General features: G+C 57.9%; 1 protein-coding gene across 1 annotated transcript; it reads left to right on the forward strand.

Moving 5' to 3' along the window:
* The first annotated feature begins 602 nt into the window (after positions 1–602).
* SIDT2 (SID1 transmembrane family member 2) lies at positions 603–17,248 on the forward strand. Its single transcript, XM_004273362.4, has 26 exons — positions 603–1,328; positions 2,961–3,082; positions 3,394–3,558; positions 3,647–3,692; positions 4,107–4,208; positions 4,317–4,400; positions 5,216–5,315; positions 5,513–5,578; positions 6,509–6,602; positions 6,950–7,002; positions 8,043–8,114; positions 8,261–8,341; positions 9,405–9,523; positions 9,824–9,897; positions 10,005–10,071; positions 10,626–10,699; positions 10,844–10,967; positions 11,503–11,620; positions 12,109–12,245; positions 12,447–12,555; positions 12,788–12,864; positions 13,037–13,083; positions 13,345–13,450; positions 14,068–14,178; positions 15,593–15,706; positions 15,780–17,248. The coding sequence occupies exons 1-26, from the start codon at positions 1,146–1,148 to the stop codon at positions 15,840–15,842; spliced, it is 2,508 nt and encodes an 835-aa protein (XP_004273410.1). The 5' UTR covers positions 603–1,145; the 3' UTR covers positions 15,843–17,248.
* Positions 17,249–17,557: the final 309 nt, after the last annotated feature.

Genomic DNA, 17,557 nt, shown 5'->3' on the forward strand with positions numbered 1-17,557 from the left:
TTATTTGGTCAAAGAGTGTAAAGCTCTTTAAGCTCATTGAGACGTGGTGCCAAACTATTTTGTAGAAGTTTCTTTCAACGAGCTTTGTAGCTGCCCCAGCAGAGAAGAAGAGAAACAGCCCTTCGAGCTTGAAGGCATCCTTGAAGCTGTGTGGCCGCTGCAGTGGGAGGCGGGAGCGCACAGGGTTTCTCGGGCATTTCTGTCTCGGCTTCCCCTCCACGGGCAGTTTCCTAGTTCTTAGAAATTTTTCTTTTCTTAAGATAATTGGGAGAAAAAAAAACGTCCCAGGGGCGGAGGATGTTAGTGGTAATGGCAGTGGTGGTGGGGGTGAGGGTGACCCTTACGTGTGAAAAAGAGAATTTGTCAACAAGAATCCAACACTTGGAGATCCTTCACGGAAACATCCATCTAATCCAAAGTGAGCTTCCAGAGAAGGTCGGAATAATGAAAGAGGAGCCGGTTACAGGATAGGAGTGGGAGAAGGCCTCCAGCTGGAAAGCGGCGTCCCCTTTAAGACCCAAACCGAAGCCTGGCCCTTTAAATCTGTGTCAGTTTCCCCTGACGTCAGCGGGCGGGCCGGCAGCCCTGCTGTTTATCGCCCCGCGGCGTTGCTTGCTCCCCGGAGTTCTGAGCACCGAAGCCGGCGCCCCAGAAACTCGCCGCGCCGCGCGGCGTCGGGTCGCTACCACCTGTCACGCCCCTCACCCTCAGACTTTCCTCCTTTCGCGGCCGACCCCGCCGCCGGCTTCCGCTCCCTTCCGCCCTCCCTCCCTCCCTCCCTCGCTCCCCTTTCCCGGCGTCTCCAGGCTCCCAGCAACTAGCCGCCTCCGGGCTGTCACGGCCCTGGCGGGCGTCCGCCGGATCTCCCAGCCGTGCTCGGCCCCTCGCGAGCTGGGGCCCCTTCCTGTGGCCCGTACCCCAACCCCTCCCCACCCCCTCCCAGCCGCCCCAACCCCTCCCTGGCCGCTGAGAGCGCGTCTGCGGCTCCAGGGGAGGGACCGTTTCCTAATCTCAGGCCGAGGTTAAAGTTCTGGTCCTGGTGAGATGCTGGAAGCTGCGGCCAGAGCCGCAACCCGCCCTGGAGGTGACCTGTCGCTTATCGTCGCCGCCGCCGCTGCTGCCGCCACTGCCGCCCGGCCGGGGCCATGTTCGCTCTGGGCTTGCCCTTCTTGGCACTCTTGGTGGCCTCGGTCGAGAGCCATCTGGGGGTTCTGGGGCCTAAGAACGTCTCGCAGAAAGACGCCGAGTTTGAGCGCACCTACGTGGATGAAGTCAACAGCGAGCTGGTCAACATCTACACCTTCAACCATACTGTGACCCGCAACCGGGTGAGGGAAGGGGCTGGGCTCGGGGCTGGTGGTGAGTGGGCTAGCGGACCAGGGTTCCGCGATGCTGTCAGTCCCCAAGAACAGCCGCCCCACTGGGTTTCCCAGAACCACGCTGGACCCTCTTGCCAGCCCTTCTTCCTTTGCCAGGGATGTTTGTTCTGAAGCTACCAGTGGACAGTTTCTGAAGTTGCCTCTTTCCCATCTTCTCTTTGATCCCTTCCTTTCTACCAGCTGTAGTCTGAGCAGGACTGGCCTGCTCCCTACCCAGCACCCAGAGTCTGACAGTACTGTGGGGTCTGGGAGCAAGGAAGCAGGCTTGCTACTGGGCTTGGCCCAGAAAACCCCAGGGGGATGAGACAGGCCCAAACTGAAAGGCTCTGCCTCCAGGGAGTTATAGCTGAGACTCCCCAGGGAAATGAATGCAGGATTTCCCAGGCTGCTTTAACTGCTGGGAACTTCCCAGCCCTCTTCCTTCCCTTGGAAAGACAGCTGGCCTTGTAAGTTGAAGGTGGTGGAGATACAGCCAACCCCAGGTTGGGTGGGAGGGGAGAAGGAGTTTGCCTACCGTGGAGAAGCTTCCTCACCCTGATTTCTCTTTCATTTCTCCCCAGCTGTGAGTTGAACATGGGCACAGCTAGGTCTGGGAAGCCTAGACCCCAGGCAGGGCTGAGATTTGGAGCACTCTTGCAGCCTGGCTCACGGTCTCCTGCTCAGCTCTCACCAGGACTGGATTTACTAAGAAGTGGTGGAGTTCAGAATGGGAATCTGATTTTTTTTTTTTTTTTTTCAGAATGGGGAGGGATTGGGTTTTGATGGCAGGCCAGGATCTGCCTTCAGTGCCTGGTTCTCTGAAGTTTGATCTCATCCAACTTAGAGTCCTTTCTCTTTTTGCCCCCATATGTGGGGTTACCCTGAGAACGGTGGCCTCTATCCGTCTGGGAGGTGCTGCCCTAAGGGCTTGGGTTGCAGCAGCCCAATAACAAGCAATCCCAGGGTTTATTTTATCTTATTTTTTTCTTTAAGCTCCGACTGTCCTATATACTTTCCTCCATAGTGCCAATGGTGGGAGTGTCTCCATTTTATAGAGGGGGATGTTGAGGCTCAGAGATGTGAAGTGACTTTTCCACAGCCCTATCCCTTGGTCAGAGCTAAGGATAGAACTTGGCCTTCTTGGCTTTCAACGATCCCTGTTTCCCCACCTCCCCGTGGCCTCTGGCTGCCAGATGAGTTGTAGAATAGGAACTTCCTGGCTCACAAGGAAGAAGGTTGGGGAGCACTTCTTGCTCTCCCGTGTCCCTGTGTGTGCGCATGTGTGTACATGCACGTGTGTGCAGACGCATGTGTGTGCAGGCATGTGCATCCGTGAACTTTTATAGCAATGGGGTATGCTGGGGCTGCCTGAGGTCTCCATTGTGTTTCCCATCCTCTCCCCTAAGTCCCTCCTGGAGTCTGGGGGCTGCCCTGGCAGATGAAGGGGCATAAGTAGCTCCCCATCTCCACCTGGATGGGGAAAGCACAAAGCCGTCTACTTGAGGGAGGGCAGAGCTCACAGTCTCTGGAGCCATGTGTTCCCGTGGCAGAATTAGAGTCACCACGGGCTCGACTGAGGGACATTTCCGTGTCATCTTGCAGACAGAGGGCGTGAGAGTGTCCGTGAATGTCCTGAACAAGCAGAAGGGGGCTCCTTTGCTGTTTGTGGTCCGCCAGAAGGAGGCGGTGGTGTCCTTCCAGGTGCCCCTGATCCTGCGAGGGATGTGAGTAGGACCCGGGGACCAGGGAGGGGGGGTAGGCCCAGGCCAGGCCTTGCCCAGAGCCTTACTCAGGGCCTTGTCCAGGGCCCCCGACCACCTGGGTGCCCCTCTGTTTCTCCTCCCCATTCCCCGAGCCAGGAGGCTGGTCAACGGCACAAGGGCCCAGCCAGCTGACCTGGAGCTTGTCAGCCTAGTGGAGGTGGGGTAGGGAGGTAGTGGGACCAGAGCGGAGGAATTGGGGCTCTGCTCCCCTGGAGTGGCATGCTGGCTGTCATGGAACCGCAGTCATGTCTCATCTCTGCCTCGGACCATAGGTTTCAGCGCAAGTACCTCTACCAAAAGGTGGAACGAACGCTGTGTCAGCCCCCCACCAAGAATGAGTCCGAGGTCCAGTTCTTCTACGTGGATGTGTCCACCCTGTCACCAGTCAACACCACGTACCAGCTCCGCGTCAGCCGAATGGATGACTTTGTGCTCAGGTCTGCAGGGGAGAGCGAGGGGGCCACGGGACTGGCCTCCTTCACAAGCTCTGGGAGTAACGGTGGGGGGCTCTTCTCTGCCCCACAGGACCGGAGAGCAGTTCAGCTTTAATACCACGGCAGCGCAGCCCCAGGTAAGACCTCCCTGTCAACGGTCCCTCCAGAGGAGAAATGGGGAAGCTTGGACTTGGGGGTGGGAGTGGTCAGCACTCTTTGCCAGGAGTTTCAGGTTGGTTGTACTCTCCGTGGAGGACTCTCTAGAAGCAGGAGTACTTGCCCTAAGGTGGCGGGGGACAGACAGTATAGGAAGTGCAGAGACATGGGGTCTGGCTGCCATCTTTCCTACTTGCCCCTTGGGCACTGTCCTGAGTGCCCAGCTGAGGTTGAGGGGAGTGGTGTATGGGAAATGGACCTGCTTGTGGGCAAGGCCTTTCTTCCCAGAGAGCCTCCACTGCCCAACCCTGGGAGGATTCACACTCTTCCCTTCTAGAGGGCAAAGAGAGCATCCTCATGGGATGGGGCTCTCCCCGCCCTCCCTATGCCCTCAGTACTTCAAGTATGAGTTCCCGGAAGGAGTGGACTCAGTCATTGTCAAGGTGACCTCCAACAAGGCCTTCCCCTGCTCAGTCATCTCCATCCAGGATGTCCTGGTAAGTAACCTGCCCTTTTACTCTCCACCAGTGGATAGCAGGGCTGCTGAAGAGAGGGGACAGGGCCCAGGACCCTGCCCATCTGTCTGTCCCCTCCTCCCTCTGTAGTGCCCTGTCTATGACCTAGACAACAACGTAGCCTTCATTGGCATGTACCAGACTATGACCAAGAAGGCAGCCATCACCGTGCAGGTAGGAAATGGGCGTGGCCCACTGGGGGGTGTGGCCAGGTGGTTAGCTTTCCTAACCCTCTCTTCTTCTCCCCTGCCCCATTCCTACCCTACCCACAGGACTGAGTCTTGGCCGTCCAGTCCCTGAGACTTTGGGTCCCCTGATACATGCAAGCATTGAATCACAATCCCAGTTGCCTTTGGGGACAGGAAAGAGCAGAGTACCCTTTATGGCTGCTCTGTACACGTCATTCACCACAGCTGGGAGAGGAAAGGGCCCTGGCTGGTGTTGAGGGCTGCCCTTGGCAAAGGCTAAAACCTGTGCTGGGGGCAGGGAGGGAGAGGCATGTGTTCAGCTCACAATATCTAGTTGTGCAGCTGACGGAGGCAGCACGGCCCCTCCACTTTTTCTCCTGACTGATGCCCAGGCTATAATAGGGCACCCATGTGTTCCATGATGATGGGGCATACCCTCATTTGCTCACCTGGCAGTAGTGTTAGTGCAGGGTATGGGCTCTGGAGTCAGACGATCCTGGCTCTACCACTTACTGGCAGTGTGACCCTAAGCTAACATCCAACAGGGATAATGATAGTACTCACTCATAAGGATCTTTGTGAGGATTCAATAAAATAATATATGAGCAAAGAGTTTAGCATAGTGTCTGGCCTGACACTATGTATTCAGGCCAGACAGGGTTAGGTATTCAGAAAAGGATGGTGATGGCGATGACAAATGACGACGGTGCTGTGATGATGGCAGTCATCTTCGTCATCACTGTCCTCACCATCCTCCTCATCGTCACCATCATCGCCATTATCACCGTCCTCATCCTGCAGCGCAAAGACTTCCCCAGCAACAGCTTTTACGTGGTAGTGGTGGTGAAAACTGAAGACCAAGCCTGTGGAGGCTCCCTGCCTTTCTACCCCTTTGTAGAAGGTACATTTTGTGCCCTGGGCCTGGCCAGGGGTGGGAGGGCTTGGACACTTCCCGGGAGGTAAAAGAGCCTGTGTGGCTGATTGATGGATCTGATGGGATGTGGGTTTCTGGCTCCAGACTCTCCCAGGCCTGTTCCCACCAACTCTAGCCAAGCTCCAGGCAGGCGCTGGTTTGCCATTTTGCCATTTTACTTCCAGATGAACCGGTCGATCAGGGGCACCGCCAGAAAACCCTGTCAGTGTTGGTCTCTCGAGCAGTCACGTGTGAGTGTGGGTGGCTGAGTGGGGATGGCCTGGCCACTGGCTCTTCTTTCAGGCCTGGGGTAGGGAGTGTTCTCTGAATGGGAAGGGTAAGGAGGACCTACTCGAGCAGGCTGACAGGGTAGGAAGGAGGAGTGGTCTTGGAGGGCTTCATGACGGGGGGTGGGGGGAGGGAGCGGCGGGAGGGTGAGTAATGTGCTTTGGAGCATCCATGAGTAAAGAGATTGAGGGACTGAGATCTAGATCTGTCACTGCCACTGTGGGCAGTGTAATCTCGTTGAGCCTCAGTTTCCCCATCTCTGTAACAGCAGTAATAGAATGTTAGTCTCTATTAGCCTCACTAAGTCGGCTTAGCACAAAATTAGTAGGAAAGTTCCAGGCCCCTTAGTCATGCTCGATAAATGTTTACTGAGTGATTGAATAGAGCCCTTTGTAAACTGGAAAGTATAAGATAAAAATAAAGGATTGTGGCAGAAGGGGAAAGAAACTGCCTCTCCTGCATGGATTCCTTATTCAGCACATTTGTTTCCAGTCCCTTCTGTGTGCTTGGTGCTGTGCTCTAGCTGTGGTCCTCAGGGTGCCCCTGTCTAGAGCCTGTTGCTATGCAGGGTGCTGAAGGCTGTGAGGAACCCAGGACAGTCACTGTGGGAGGTCAGGGCAGAGAAAGCCTCCTAGAAGACACAGCTCCTCAGCTGTGTTTTGAAGGTTAAGTCAAGGAGGGGTCTTGGAGAAAGAAGTAGGGGAGAAAGTTCTAGCAGAGGGAACTGTGTGAGCAGAGCCAGGAATCATGTCGAGTTTGGCATATTGTTGGCACTGGCTGGGTCATTCCGCCCGAGGGGAGACGTGGAGAGAGATGAGCCTGGGCCCTGCGTGCTGTGATGGGCAGGCGTGGAAAGTACTGGTGTATTTTCCTTCCCACTTCCCTGCCCACAGCCGAGGCCTACGTTGGCGGTATGCTCTTTTGCCTGGGCATATTTCTCTCCTTCTACCTGCTTACCGTGCTCCTGGCCTGCTGGGAGAACTGGAGGTAAAGTGGGACTGCTGGGCCCTCCCCTGCTCTGGGGTAGGTCAGGCACGGGGAAATGGCCTGGCAGGATCTGTGTGGCCCTGGATAATCTCCAACCACGAGGCATAGGAATGCAGGTCCCTGTGAGGGTCTGAGGTCCCTGGGCCTCTGCTCTGGAAACCAACCCCTCCCCTCAACCTTCTTCCCAAGCAGGGAGACCCCGCATTGCTTCCCAGCCTGGGAGGACCCCTGGGATCATGGATGGAGGACAGGGTTATGGGGTGGAGAGGGTGGAAGGCAGGCCAGCCCAGCATAGGAGGGATCCTCCGGCTGCCCTTCTGGTTTGTCTCTGGATTCCGTCCCTGCAGGCAGAGGAAGAAGAGCCTTCTGGTGGCCGTGGACCGAGCCTGCCCAGAAAGCGGTACCTCCAGAGGGTCTGGGTTGGTGGGCTGTTTGCTTTGTGGTTTGGTGGGGATAGTGGTGGATGGTTCCCTTGGGGGTTGGAGGAGGAAGGTCCCACTGAGGGCTTCTGGATGTTCAGATAGGGAGTAACACTGTAGGTGGAAATGGGCCTGGGGCAGTGTGCCTGTTGGTCCCTAACGTGCCCGTCTTAAAGACTGTCACTTGATTCATTCAGTGTCTGGGTCTAGGTACGCTGTCTGCCGCTTCAGACAATGCGACTCACCGCCTCTGGGATTATTAACCTTTCGTTCTCTTTCCCCTTCTTCTACCCCTCTCTCTCTATCCTCCCTCCTGCTTGGGACCTTCTCTCTCAGCTTCTCTCCTTGGTAAGCTCCAGGTGCTGTGGGCGGAGGAGCTGGAGTCCAGAGTGGGGAGGGGGAGGGGAAGTAGAGGGGTGTCTGGGTGGGACCCGGGCAGGCCGATGCTGGTCTGTCCTTGCTGCTGGTAACTTAGATGGTCAATTCCTTGACTTTGCTGTCTTTCTAGGGAGGAAAGAGGGGCCTGAGAGTTTCCAATGGGGCAGGTGGTGGTGGTGGGATAGGTGTTTGCTGGTATAGGTGCTTATTCTTTGCTGCCGCCATGGCCCCTCTGTGTCTCTCTTTGGATTCTTCCTTCCCCCTTCTCCCTGGCTTGCAGCCTCTCTCTGCTTCCAAGGCTAAGGGGTCCTTGACTTCTTTCTTTCTTTTTCTTTTTTTTTATGACTCATAAATTATAGTTTATTGAATTTTTAGAAACAGAATAATTAAGCATTGCAAATTTGTTTTAACATTTGTTGAAAAACCTTTAAAATGTATACATACATACTTTAATAACCACAATATACTCTATGATATTTAATTTTTCATGGTAACAAAGAGCTTTGAATATTAATCAATATGCTAAATACTAAACTACTATAATATGTGCAAGAGATTTCCTAGTACATTATTCTCATTTTAGCCTGGTAGCACCCTGCAGGTGAGGAAGGTAATGTAAGGGGTCCCTGACTTCTTGTTGCAGGTCACCCTCGGGTCCTGGCCGATTCCTTCCCTGGCAGCTCCCCGTACGAGGGCTACAACTACGGCTCCTTTGGTACGCGTCCGCACTTGAGCTCATGCTTGCCCACTCGCCGGGTCACCACCTCCAGGGTGGCCTCCTCGGCGCCCCCTGGAGACGGGTCCAGAGTCCCCTGCCCTGAGGTCTCTTCTGCCTGCCTCACCATTTACTATTCCCTACAGAGAATGGTTCCGGCTCCACTGGATCCACCGATGGTCTGGTTGGCAGCGCGGGCCCTGGGGACCTCTCCTACAATTACCAGGGTGAGTGGGCCAGGCGGGGCAGAGCTGTGCGGTGCAGGGCTGGTGCTGGCTGCACGAACCGTGATGGTGGGCGGTTGCCTCTTCTGCCAGACGCTGGAACCAGGGAAGGGCTTGCTGTCTCCCCACCCCTCTCCTCCCTCATCCCTTCCTCCTTGGTCCCACTTCCCCGGTAACTTTCCCTTTCCTTTGAAGGGCACGACCAGTTCAAGCGGCGCCTCCCCTTTGGCCAGATGCGGCAGCTGTGCATTGCCATGGGTAGATGTGGGGAGGGCGAGTGCTGCTCTACCAATCAGCTCCTGCCAGGGCGGTTGACTGGAGCCAGAAGGTTCTAGGACCAGAAAGATGCTTTGTGCATGGCTTCCCCATCTAATGCCAATAATTGCTAGCTCGTGTGTCTTTTGAGATAGGCAGGCACTGGCCCCTGATGCTGGCAAGCTGGCACCCCAGCCTCCCCCAGGCCAGATATTCTGGTTGGCTGTTGTGTTTTCCAGCACCTCACTCTCTGGCCTTCTGGGGCTCATGGGCCGGGGTGTCATGTCCTGGCCCTGGGGGCCTTTGGTCAGCAAGGTTACAGGAGGAAGCTTCCGAAGGCACAAGAAAAGAACAGGATAAAGGATTAGAGAGGAGGCAGCCTCTCACCCTTGCCTGCACCCCAGGGCCCACTGGGTCTTTACCCAGTGGGGGCCAAGGCAGTGTCTTCTCAGAACCCACACAGCTGGGCATCTTCTAATCAGCGTGACTTCTGCCAAATTCAGTCCTGCTGCTCGTGTCTGGGGCCCGGGGTCTGCTCGGTGTCCTGGCCTGGAAGCCTAGCTCAGTGAGGCGGCAGGGCTGGAGCGGTCCCTGTTTGGTGGCCTCTTCGCAGAGTCCACCCTTGTTGCCCTCAAGGACTTAGGAGCACCTGATACCTCCTCCCCAGGCCTGAGCCCACCTCTAACCCCGCTCTGAGCCCACAGTTTGCCTCTTCCCACTGCCTAGTAATTGTGACAATTGTCCCAGGTGGGTGGGGACAGACCTTGGGTTCTGTGCCCACTAGGTTACCCTTCTCCCCTTTCTGCCCCAGACCATTCCCTTGATCCTGTGGGCACCCGGCCACGACTGGACTCCATGAGCTCCGTGGAGGAGGACGACTATGACACATTGGCCGACATCGATTCAGACAAGAATGTCATTCGCACCAAGGTGTGACCCCACGTGGGTTGGCCCTGGTCACGGGTTCCCAAGGAAGGGAGATTGTGTGTTCAGCCCCAGTGTATCTCGCCACTGGGTGGCATGTTATGAAAGCAAAGGGAAGGAGCTTGCTGGGGTGGCACAGATTCCAGGGGAAATTGACTCGGCTCCCAGCCCTCTGGACCGCCCAGAACTCGGCCTGCTGGAATTCTGGCCTGTGGGAGGGAGGCCCCCCCATGTCCTCCTCTAACCTGGGCGAGAGGGGCTTCTCTGGGGCAGTGGGGCATGGGGCTCACTCCAGCTTCTCCCCAGCAATACCTCTGTGTGGCTGACCTGGCACGCAAGGACAAACGCGTCCTGCGGAAAAAGTACCAGATCTACTTCTGGTGAGTGGGGGAGCAGGCCGGCCTTCCTGTCATTGGCAGGACGGTGCGGTGGGTTCTCGGGTTCTTCCTCGGTGCTGCCACCTCACCGCCGCCCTCCCACTCCTCAGGAACATTGCCACCATTGCTGTCTTCTATGCACTTCCTGTGGTGCAGCTGGTGATCACCTACCAGACGGTGAGTGGGCAGGGGCCGGCTCCCCAGGGCCCAAGCTAAATGCCCTCGAGGAGCTGCCCCAGGCTGGGACAATGCCCCAGTGCAGAGCCTTCCAGCCTGCGGCTTTGGAGCCAGCACAGGTCCTAGGTCATGGGTCCCGGGTTCCCATCCCAACTCTGCCTTACCAGCTGGGTGGCCTTGAGCAAGTCACTCAACCTCCCTGAGCCTCAGTCGGTTCATCTGCAAAATGGGGGCAGCATGCCAGCAGTGGTGGCCCCTCCCCCAGGTCATGGGGATTTATGAAACAAAAGTGCTGGGACTTTGTAAGTCTCGGTTTCCCTTCCCTCTTCTCTGTACTGTGGGGCAAGAACCTCCGTCATGGTCACGCCTCAGGGTTTTCAGCCACACCTAGCGAGGGGGGCAGTGACTTTACCAAAAGTGGGGCTTGCTGGTGTCACGTGCGCACACCTGCTGGCCGTGGCGGCACCTCCCATCCGTTGCAGAACGTGACGGGTGGTGGCGCAGGCTGTGGACTGAGGCACTTTAGCAGTGCCCCCTCCCTGCTCCCGCTGCAGGTGGTGAATGTCACAGGGAACCAGGACATCTGCTACTACAACTTCCTCTGCGCCCACCCTCTAGGCAACCTCAGGTGGGGATCCACTTGGGAGGAGGCCCCTTTTCCCGTCATACGGTGAACCAGGGCAGGGGCAGGGGCTCTGCAAATGCCCGCCTCGGGTGGGGAAGTGGCCAGGGCATGAGGCCGAGGCAACGTGCCCGCTGTCGCCCCTTCCAGCGCTTTCAACAACATCCTCAGCAACCTGGGGTACATCCTGCTGGGGCTGCTCTTCCTGCTGGTCATCCTGCAGCGCGAGATCAACCACAACCGGGCCCTGCTGCGTAACGACCTCTACGCCCTGGTGAGGAGCGCTCGCCTGCCTGCTGAGGCCTCAGGCCCAGACCCTTCCTAGCAGGCAGGGCCCTGCCCAGCCCTGCCCAGCCCAGCCCAGCCCAGCCCAGCCCTGCCCAGCCCTGCCCTGCCCTGCCCAGCCCTGCCCAGCCCTGCCCTGCCCTGCCCAGCCCTGCCCTGCCCTGCCCAGCCCTGCCATGCCCTGCCCTGCCCTGCCCAGCCCAGCCCAGCCCAGCCTGGCCGTGCCCAGCCCTGCCCTGCCCAGCCCTGCCCTGCCCAGCCCTGCCCAGCCCAGCCCTGCCCTGCCCTGCCCTGCCCTGTCCAGCCCAGCCCAGCCCGGCCTGGCCCTGCCCAGCCCTGCCCATCCCTGTCCAGTCTTATCCTGCCCAGCTTTGTTGTGCCCAGCCCTGCCCGGCCCTGCCCTTGCTAAATACCCACTCTACCCCCCATCCCACTCCTTTCTCATGATCTCCCTCTTTAGGGCCCCTTCCTTCCTCCCTTCCCGCCTTACCTCATCTCTCCCTTCCCTTCTCTCTCCGCAACAGGAATGTGGGATCCCCAAGCACTTTGGCCTCTTCTATGCCATGGGCACGGCCCTGATGATGGAGGGGCTCCTTAGCGCTTGCTATCACGTCTGCCCCAACTATACCAATTTCCAGTTTGGTGAGCGGGGCCTCCCTCTTCCCTGGCTGAACCTCAACAGGAATCTGCCTGAGTCTGCCATCCCCATTCACCCGCAGGGATTGGGATCCCCAAGAAACAGCCATGTGGGCAACTCCAGGGCTGGAGGACCTGTGTGAACACGCATCCTCACTTGTAGAACATAAGCGTCTGGATGCTGTTTCATACATCTGTCAAGCCTTTCCTGTGGAAAGGCACGTGCACGCACTGAGAAAACAAAGATCATTAAGATGCAGTCCCTGATCTCAGAGTGCTCGGACTAAGTTGTCCTTGTCGTCAGGGGAAGTCAGACTGTGGGTGACAGCCAGTGGGGCGGCAGTGCGGCGTGGCAGGGACAGTTAAGGAGCTGCAGTTCAAGCGCCAGCCCGCCACCAGCTTGCTCAGTGGCTGTGATGAGGTGTGGGGACCGGGGTTCCATGCCCGGGCTCCGCAGATGTTTCCGTAGCTCACGTCCACGTCCCTCCACCTAGACACGTCATTCATGTACATGATCGCGGGGCTCTGCATGCTGAAGCTGTACCAGAAGCGGCACCCAGACATCAACGCCAGTGCCTACAGCGCCTATGCCTGCTTGGCCATCGTCATTTTCTTCTCTGTGCTGGGCGTGGTGAGGCCCCGGCCTGCTCTGCTCACCCGTAGGAAAGGTGCACACGTGTGCACACACCCCCGTCCACCCCTGCAGGAGAGAGCCCTGCTCCTTCCCTAAAGTGCCCTCCCAGCCTGGTGGGCTTAGAGCCGGCTCTCCCAGAGGAAGGGCGGGCCGGGAGAGCAGCTTTCTCCTCAGCCCTGCCTTTGGTGGCCCCAACAGGTCTTCGGCAAAGGGAACACAGCATTCTGGGTCATCTTCTCGGTCATTCACATCATTGCCACCCTGCTCCTCAGCACACAGCTCTATTACATGGGCCGCTGGAAGCTGGGTGAGCGCTCGCCTGGGGCCTGCTGGGGTTGGTGGCCTCGGGGACCTGGTCTCACGGGAGACTTTTGGGTTCTGCCCTCTCACAGGGGGCCCAGGGGAGTCACTGGGTACGGAATTCAATGAGGCCTTGGCACAGCTGTGCCCCCGAGAGGCCCTGGGTCCTCTCAGCTGGCACAGACCAGGGGCCGGGACAAAAGGGTGCCCGTGCCTTTCAGCACCTTCCCTTCTTATAGACTCGGGGATCTGCCGTCGCATTCTCCACGTGCTCTACACGGACTGCATCCGGCAGTGCAGCGGGCCCCTCTACGTGGTACCTGCCCAGCTCCCCGGGTCCCTCCTCCTCTACCTCCACTCTTCCTCTTCCCTCCACTGGGGGCACTCGGAGCGCAGCTGAGAGCCCAGGGGCGGGGTGGGGACCCTCTGACGGGCCTCCCTCCACTTCTCTCCCTGTCTCTCAGTTCCCCGTCTCTGCTTCCCTCCAGGACCGCATGGTGCTGCTGGTTATGGGCAACATTATCAACTGGTCACTGTGAGTCCGGCCATCATCTGTGTAGCCAGGTTGGGTGGGCAGCTCGGCGCTTGGCCAGCCATGGGCTTCTGTGGGGAACATGGACAAATTTGGGCATGAGACATGGGGGCTGGAGAGAGAGGTGTTGGCCCCTGGGGTTCTAGAATCTTCTGTGGGCCTCTGAACCCAGCCCCACATCCTCATAAAACATGGGTTGGTGGGGAGGGAGAGCCCTTTCCTTGCTCCTCCCCTGCTTCACCAGCTCTTCCTCCCTCCTGCCAGGGCTGCCTATGGGCTCATCATGCGTCCCAATGATTTTGCCTCCTACCTGTTGGCCATCGGCATCTGCAACCTGCTTCTTTACTTTGCCTTCTACATCATTATGAAGGTGAGCGGGGCTGGCTGAGCCCCTCAGCCAGCGGCTCTGCCTTGTGGGGAGGGAGATGGGCACAGCCTCCCTGGGGCAGCACAAAGAGGGAGTGAGAATTTTTCTGTCCATCCCTCCAGGCTACTGAGTCTTGAGGAGGGGAGAGGCTAGTCTCTTGCACGTACTCCCCGGGAGCCAGCTATATCCTCAGACCCGTTTCCTGAGCCCCTTCTGTATTCTAAGTATGGCCCGTAGAACTGGTAGCACTTGAGGCCACAGCTGGCAAGAGCCCCGTTCTGTGGAGAAGGGGTTGAGGAGGTGGGGCTTGCTGAGTCTGTGTTGGACTTGGGCCTCCGAGGGCTAGGTGCTTCCCAAGGGCCCCTCGTGCCATCCACCGTGAGAGGAGCCCCAGGCCGTACACCCCCCAGCACAGGGTTCTGGGCACATGGATGGAGGCCCAGCCAGGGTGGACCTCAGGGGTGAGGACACCAGGCTGCTAGTGTGGGGACAAGTTGAGCTGTGTAGGGTGATGGGAAGGCTTCCTAAAGCATCCATCCTGAAAGCCTGGGGCGGCGCTTCCAGGGCAGGCCAGGAAGTGGGGCAGGGCCCTCAGGCTGCTCTTCCCCATCTTCCCCCAGCTCCGGAGCGGGGAGAGGATCAAGCTCATTCCCCTGCTCTGCATCATCTGCACCTCGGTGGTCTGGGGCTTTGCACTCTTCTTCTTCTTCCAGGGGCTCAGCACCTGGCAGGTGAGTGGTCCTCCTGCCAAGAGGCTACGGGAGTCGCCCACAGGCTCATCGTGAGCCCACAAACGGCCAGTTCTCTTTTCAGAAATTGTCTGTGAGCATCGCCCGTGCTTTTCACAGCTGCTTTCTCATTTCATCCTCCTACCGTTCACCACGCCAGCGTGGAAGTATCCCCATTTTACTTATGAGGCAGTGGAGGCTCAGACAGACCCAGTGACCTGCCCAAGGTCACATAACCAGTGGTGGCACGGCTGGGGTTTGAAGCCAGAGGTGTCAGGCTCTTCCCTCTGCCTCGTAGGGCACCTGCTGTGATCAGAACGACGTCTGGCAGCGTCTCTGCCTTTGAAGCACTTACAATCTAGTTCCAGAAAGAGAGAGACTGTCAGTTCCTGGCTTTTCTTTACAATATAGTACAATGAAGGGTAATAGACTAGACAGGTAGGGGATGTGTAGGAGGGCAGAGGACAGAAAGGCTTCTGTGAGTTAGGAGGTCCAGGAAAGCTGCTTAGAGGAGGCAGGGCTTGCTCTTGGCCTTTAGAGACCCTGGCTGATGGGGAAGGGCCCTGTGGCCCAGAGGTGCCGTGACTTGAGTAACGAGGCAGAGGCAGCTTAGGGGTCAGTGACTGCATTCGCTTGGGAGCCGGGTAAAGACCGTGAGCTCCTTGAGGGCGCTGCGGAGCTTTCTTGGTCATCTCTGTGGTCTCAGCATATGGCACGGACGGCCCCCAGACACAGAGTGAGGTCCAGCCAGTGTTTGCTGGATGGAGGTTGGGGAGATAATGGCGGACCTCGAGGGCCTCGGGTCATGGCCCACAGGTCCTGGCTACTATCACCCTCGGGCGGGGCCGTGTGAGCTGACAATAGTGCTTTGGAGAGAAAGTGAGCCGGGAGGAGCCCTGGAGGACTGATTGGAGCCGGGGGCGGAGTCCAAGGCAGGGAACGGAGTTAGGAGGCTTTGGTGGCCTTCTAGTCCTTCAAGGGAATCATGACCAGTGCTCTCAGGGAGCAGTCTGCAACTAAAGGCCAATTCTTAGGTGTGGGAGATGAGGGCAAGGGGTGAGCCTGAAAAAGGGTGCTCTCCACGGGCTTCCCTGGTGGCGCAGTGGTTGGGAGTCCGCCTGCCGATGCAGGGGACACGGGTTCATGCCCCGGTCCGGGAGGATCCTACATGCCGTGGAGCGGCTGGGCCTGTGATCCATGGCCGCTGAGCTTGTCCGGAGCCTGTGCTCCGCAACGGGAGAGGCCACGACAGTGAGAGGCCCGCGTACCACAAAAAAAAAAAAAAAAAAAAGGTGCTCTCCAGCCTAGGGCTGGGGCTGGGAACTGGGAACAGAGAGTGCCTGGAGGGGATGGGAGCTGGTCTGGCCCAGCCTCCCCTGGGCGGTGTCAGCAGGCAGCTCTCCCTGTTCCACCCCAGAAAACCCCTGCAGAGTCCCGGGAGCACAACCGGGACTGCATCCTCCTCGACTTCTTTGATGACCACGACATCTGGCACTTCCTCTCCTCCATCGCCATGTTTGGGTCATTCCTGGTATGTCGGGGAGGCTGGAGAGGAGGCGGAGGTGGCCTCCTTTCCTGGGCTTGACTCCGCATCCGCCCTCCAGGTGTTGCTGACACTGGACGACGACCTGGACACAGTGCAGCGGGACAAGATCTACGTCTTCTAGTGGGAGCCGGGCCCTTGCTTCTCTCACTGGGCCCTTAGCTCCTCTGCCGCACTGCCCAGAGCCTCCGTAGTGCCAGGGGCGTGAGTCCCAGCCCTGCTGCCCAGTGCCAGGTGGCCGTGGGACAGCGAGGTCCAGCCCAGGCTTGGCCCGGGACAGTCACAGGGTGGCCTTGCGCCTTGTTCCTGCCCTCTGCCGGGGAGGAGGCCTGCCCCCCTGAAACCCTGGATGTTGGCCAAATTGCTGTTTTCTTCTCAGTGTTGGGGCCCTCCGCAGGTCCCCGTCCGTCAGCTCTCTGTTTGTCATCTGCAGAAGAAAGGAGGGAAGTGTTGCCTGCCCATCTCATGCCTTGCATTCTGCCCATCCTTCCCCTCCCCCCTGGCCTGGGACCCAAAGCCCTTTCTTCTTCCCCGAGCTTCCACTCCAGGGCCCTGGTCTGGGGCCTGATTCTCTGTCCTGCACCAGGGTTCTCTCCACTACTCCTGGGTCTGCATCTGGCTGCCATCACTGACCACTCAGCTCAGCCAGGATGGATGGGGCTGTCGGATTTTGGGGACCGGCCAGCTGGTGCTGGGCTTTTGGTGCTAAGGCCTGCGAGGGGTCCCAGGCAGTGCTGCCTCCTACCTCTGACCTGTGCTCAGGGCTGGCTCTTTAGCAACGAGCGTCAGCCCACATTGTCAGAACCACCTTTGATCGAAGGACTGAATTCAGAGGTCACTTTCGTATCCCGTCAGCTCCCAGACAGATGTTGGCACCAGGATTGGAGGGAAAAAGCAACTCACTTTCCTTCCCTTCCTTTTTCTTTCCAGGCCCTTAGTCCTGCCAAGCCCCAGTTGGGGGCCTTTCAGTGCCATTGACACTGCCCGAGAATGTCCAGAGGCGAAGGTGGGGAGATACAAAGAGCCCAGCCCGGCCCACCGCCTCCACGGCCACGGGAGCCCCAGTGCCTATCTTAGAAAGGGGCTCAGGGAAGGGACATGACATTCCCCTCTATGTCCCTGGTCCAGCCTCACTCTAGGACCCAGGGCTGGCTTCTAAGTTTCCGTCCAGTCTTCAGCCAAGTTCTGTGTCAGTCGCACACATGTACACATACGAAATCTTGGAGTTTACACTGAGTTGCCCCAGCTCCGGTTCCCCTGGCTGCTCTGCGCCTTGGATCCTCTTAGCCCTACCTGGTCTGTTCTAGATGCCAAGGTCGGGGGAGGTCAGGTGGGGCCTCTGCCTTGGGGATGGGAATGTGTTTTATTCTCCTCAGCTTGTTTTAATAGCTCTCCTTTGGGCTGGGGAGAGGAGGAGGGAGGGTCTGGATCTTTTTCCAGAGCTCCGTTTAATGTCTGTTTCCATGCTATGGTTGCATTTCTGTTTTCTATGAATGAGTCTGCATTCAATTAAAGAAACAACCAGATGCAGTTCTTGGGCCCATCTTTGCTCCCTCTTTCTGGGTGAAGATGTTGAGAATGATGGGTGGGGCAGGGCGCCCCCATTTCCCAGGTCTTCTGGTCTACCTTTCTCTTCCAAGCCCCAGTCCCATCGGGAATAGCAGTCCCTCGATGCCCTCACGTTTTTTTCCTCTCCTTTGAGCAACGGCATCAATTCAGTCACCATTTACCAGGGGCCTGCTCCATGCCAGGTGCCATGGGGGTGGAGAGGATAGCGTAATGAAAAAGCCTTAGCTGTGCCATCTCACCTCCGAGAGTCTCCCCTTTCCTGGCAAATGG

The sequence above is a fragment of the Orcinus orca genome, chromosome 8 (genome assembly GCF_937001465.1).
Source record: "Orcinus orca chromosome 8, mOrcOrc1.1, whole genome shotgun sequence".
NCBI classification, from domain to species: Eukaryota; Metazoa; Chordata; class Mammalia; order Artiodactyla; family Delphinidae; genus Orcinus; species Orcinus orca.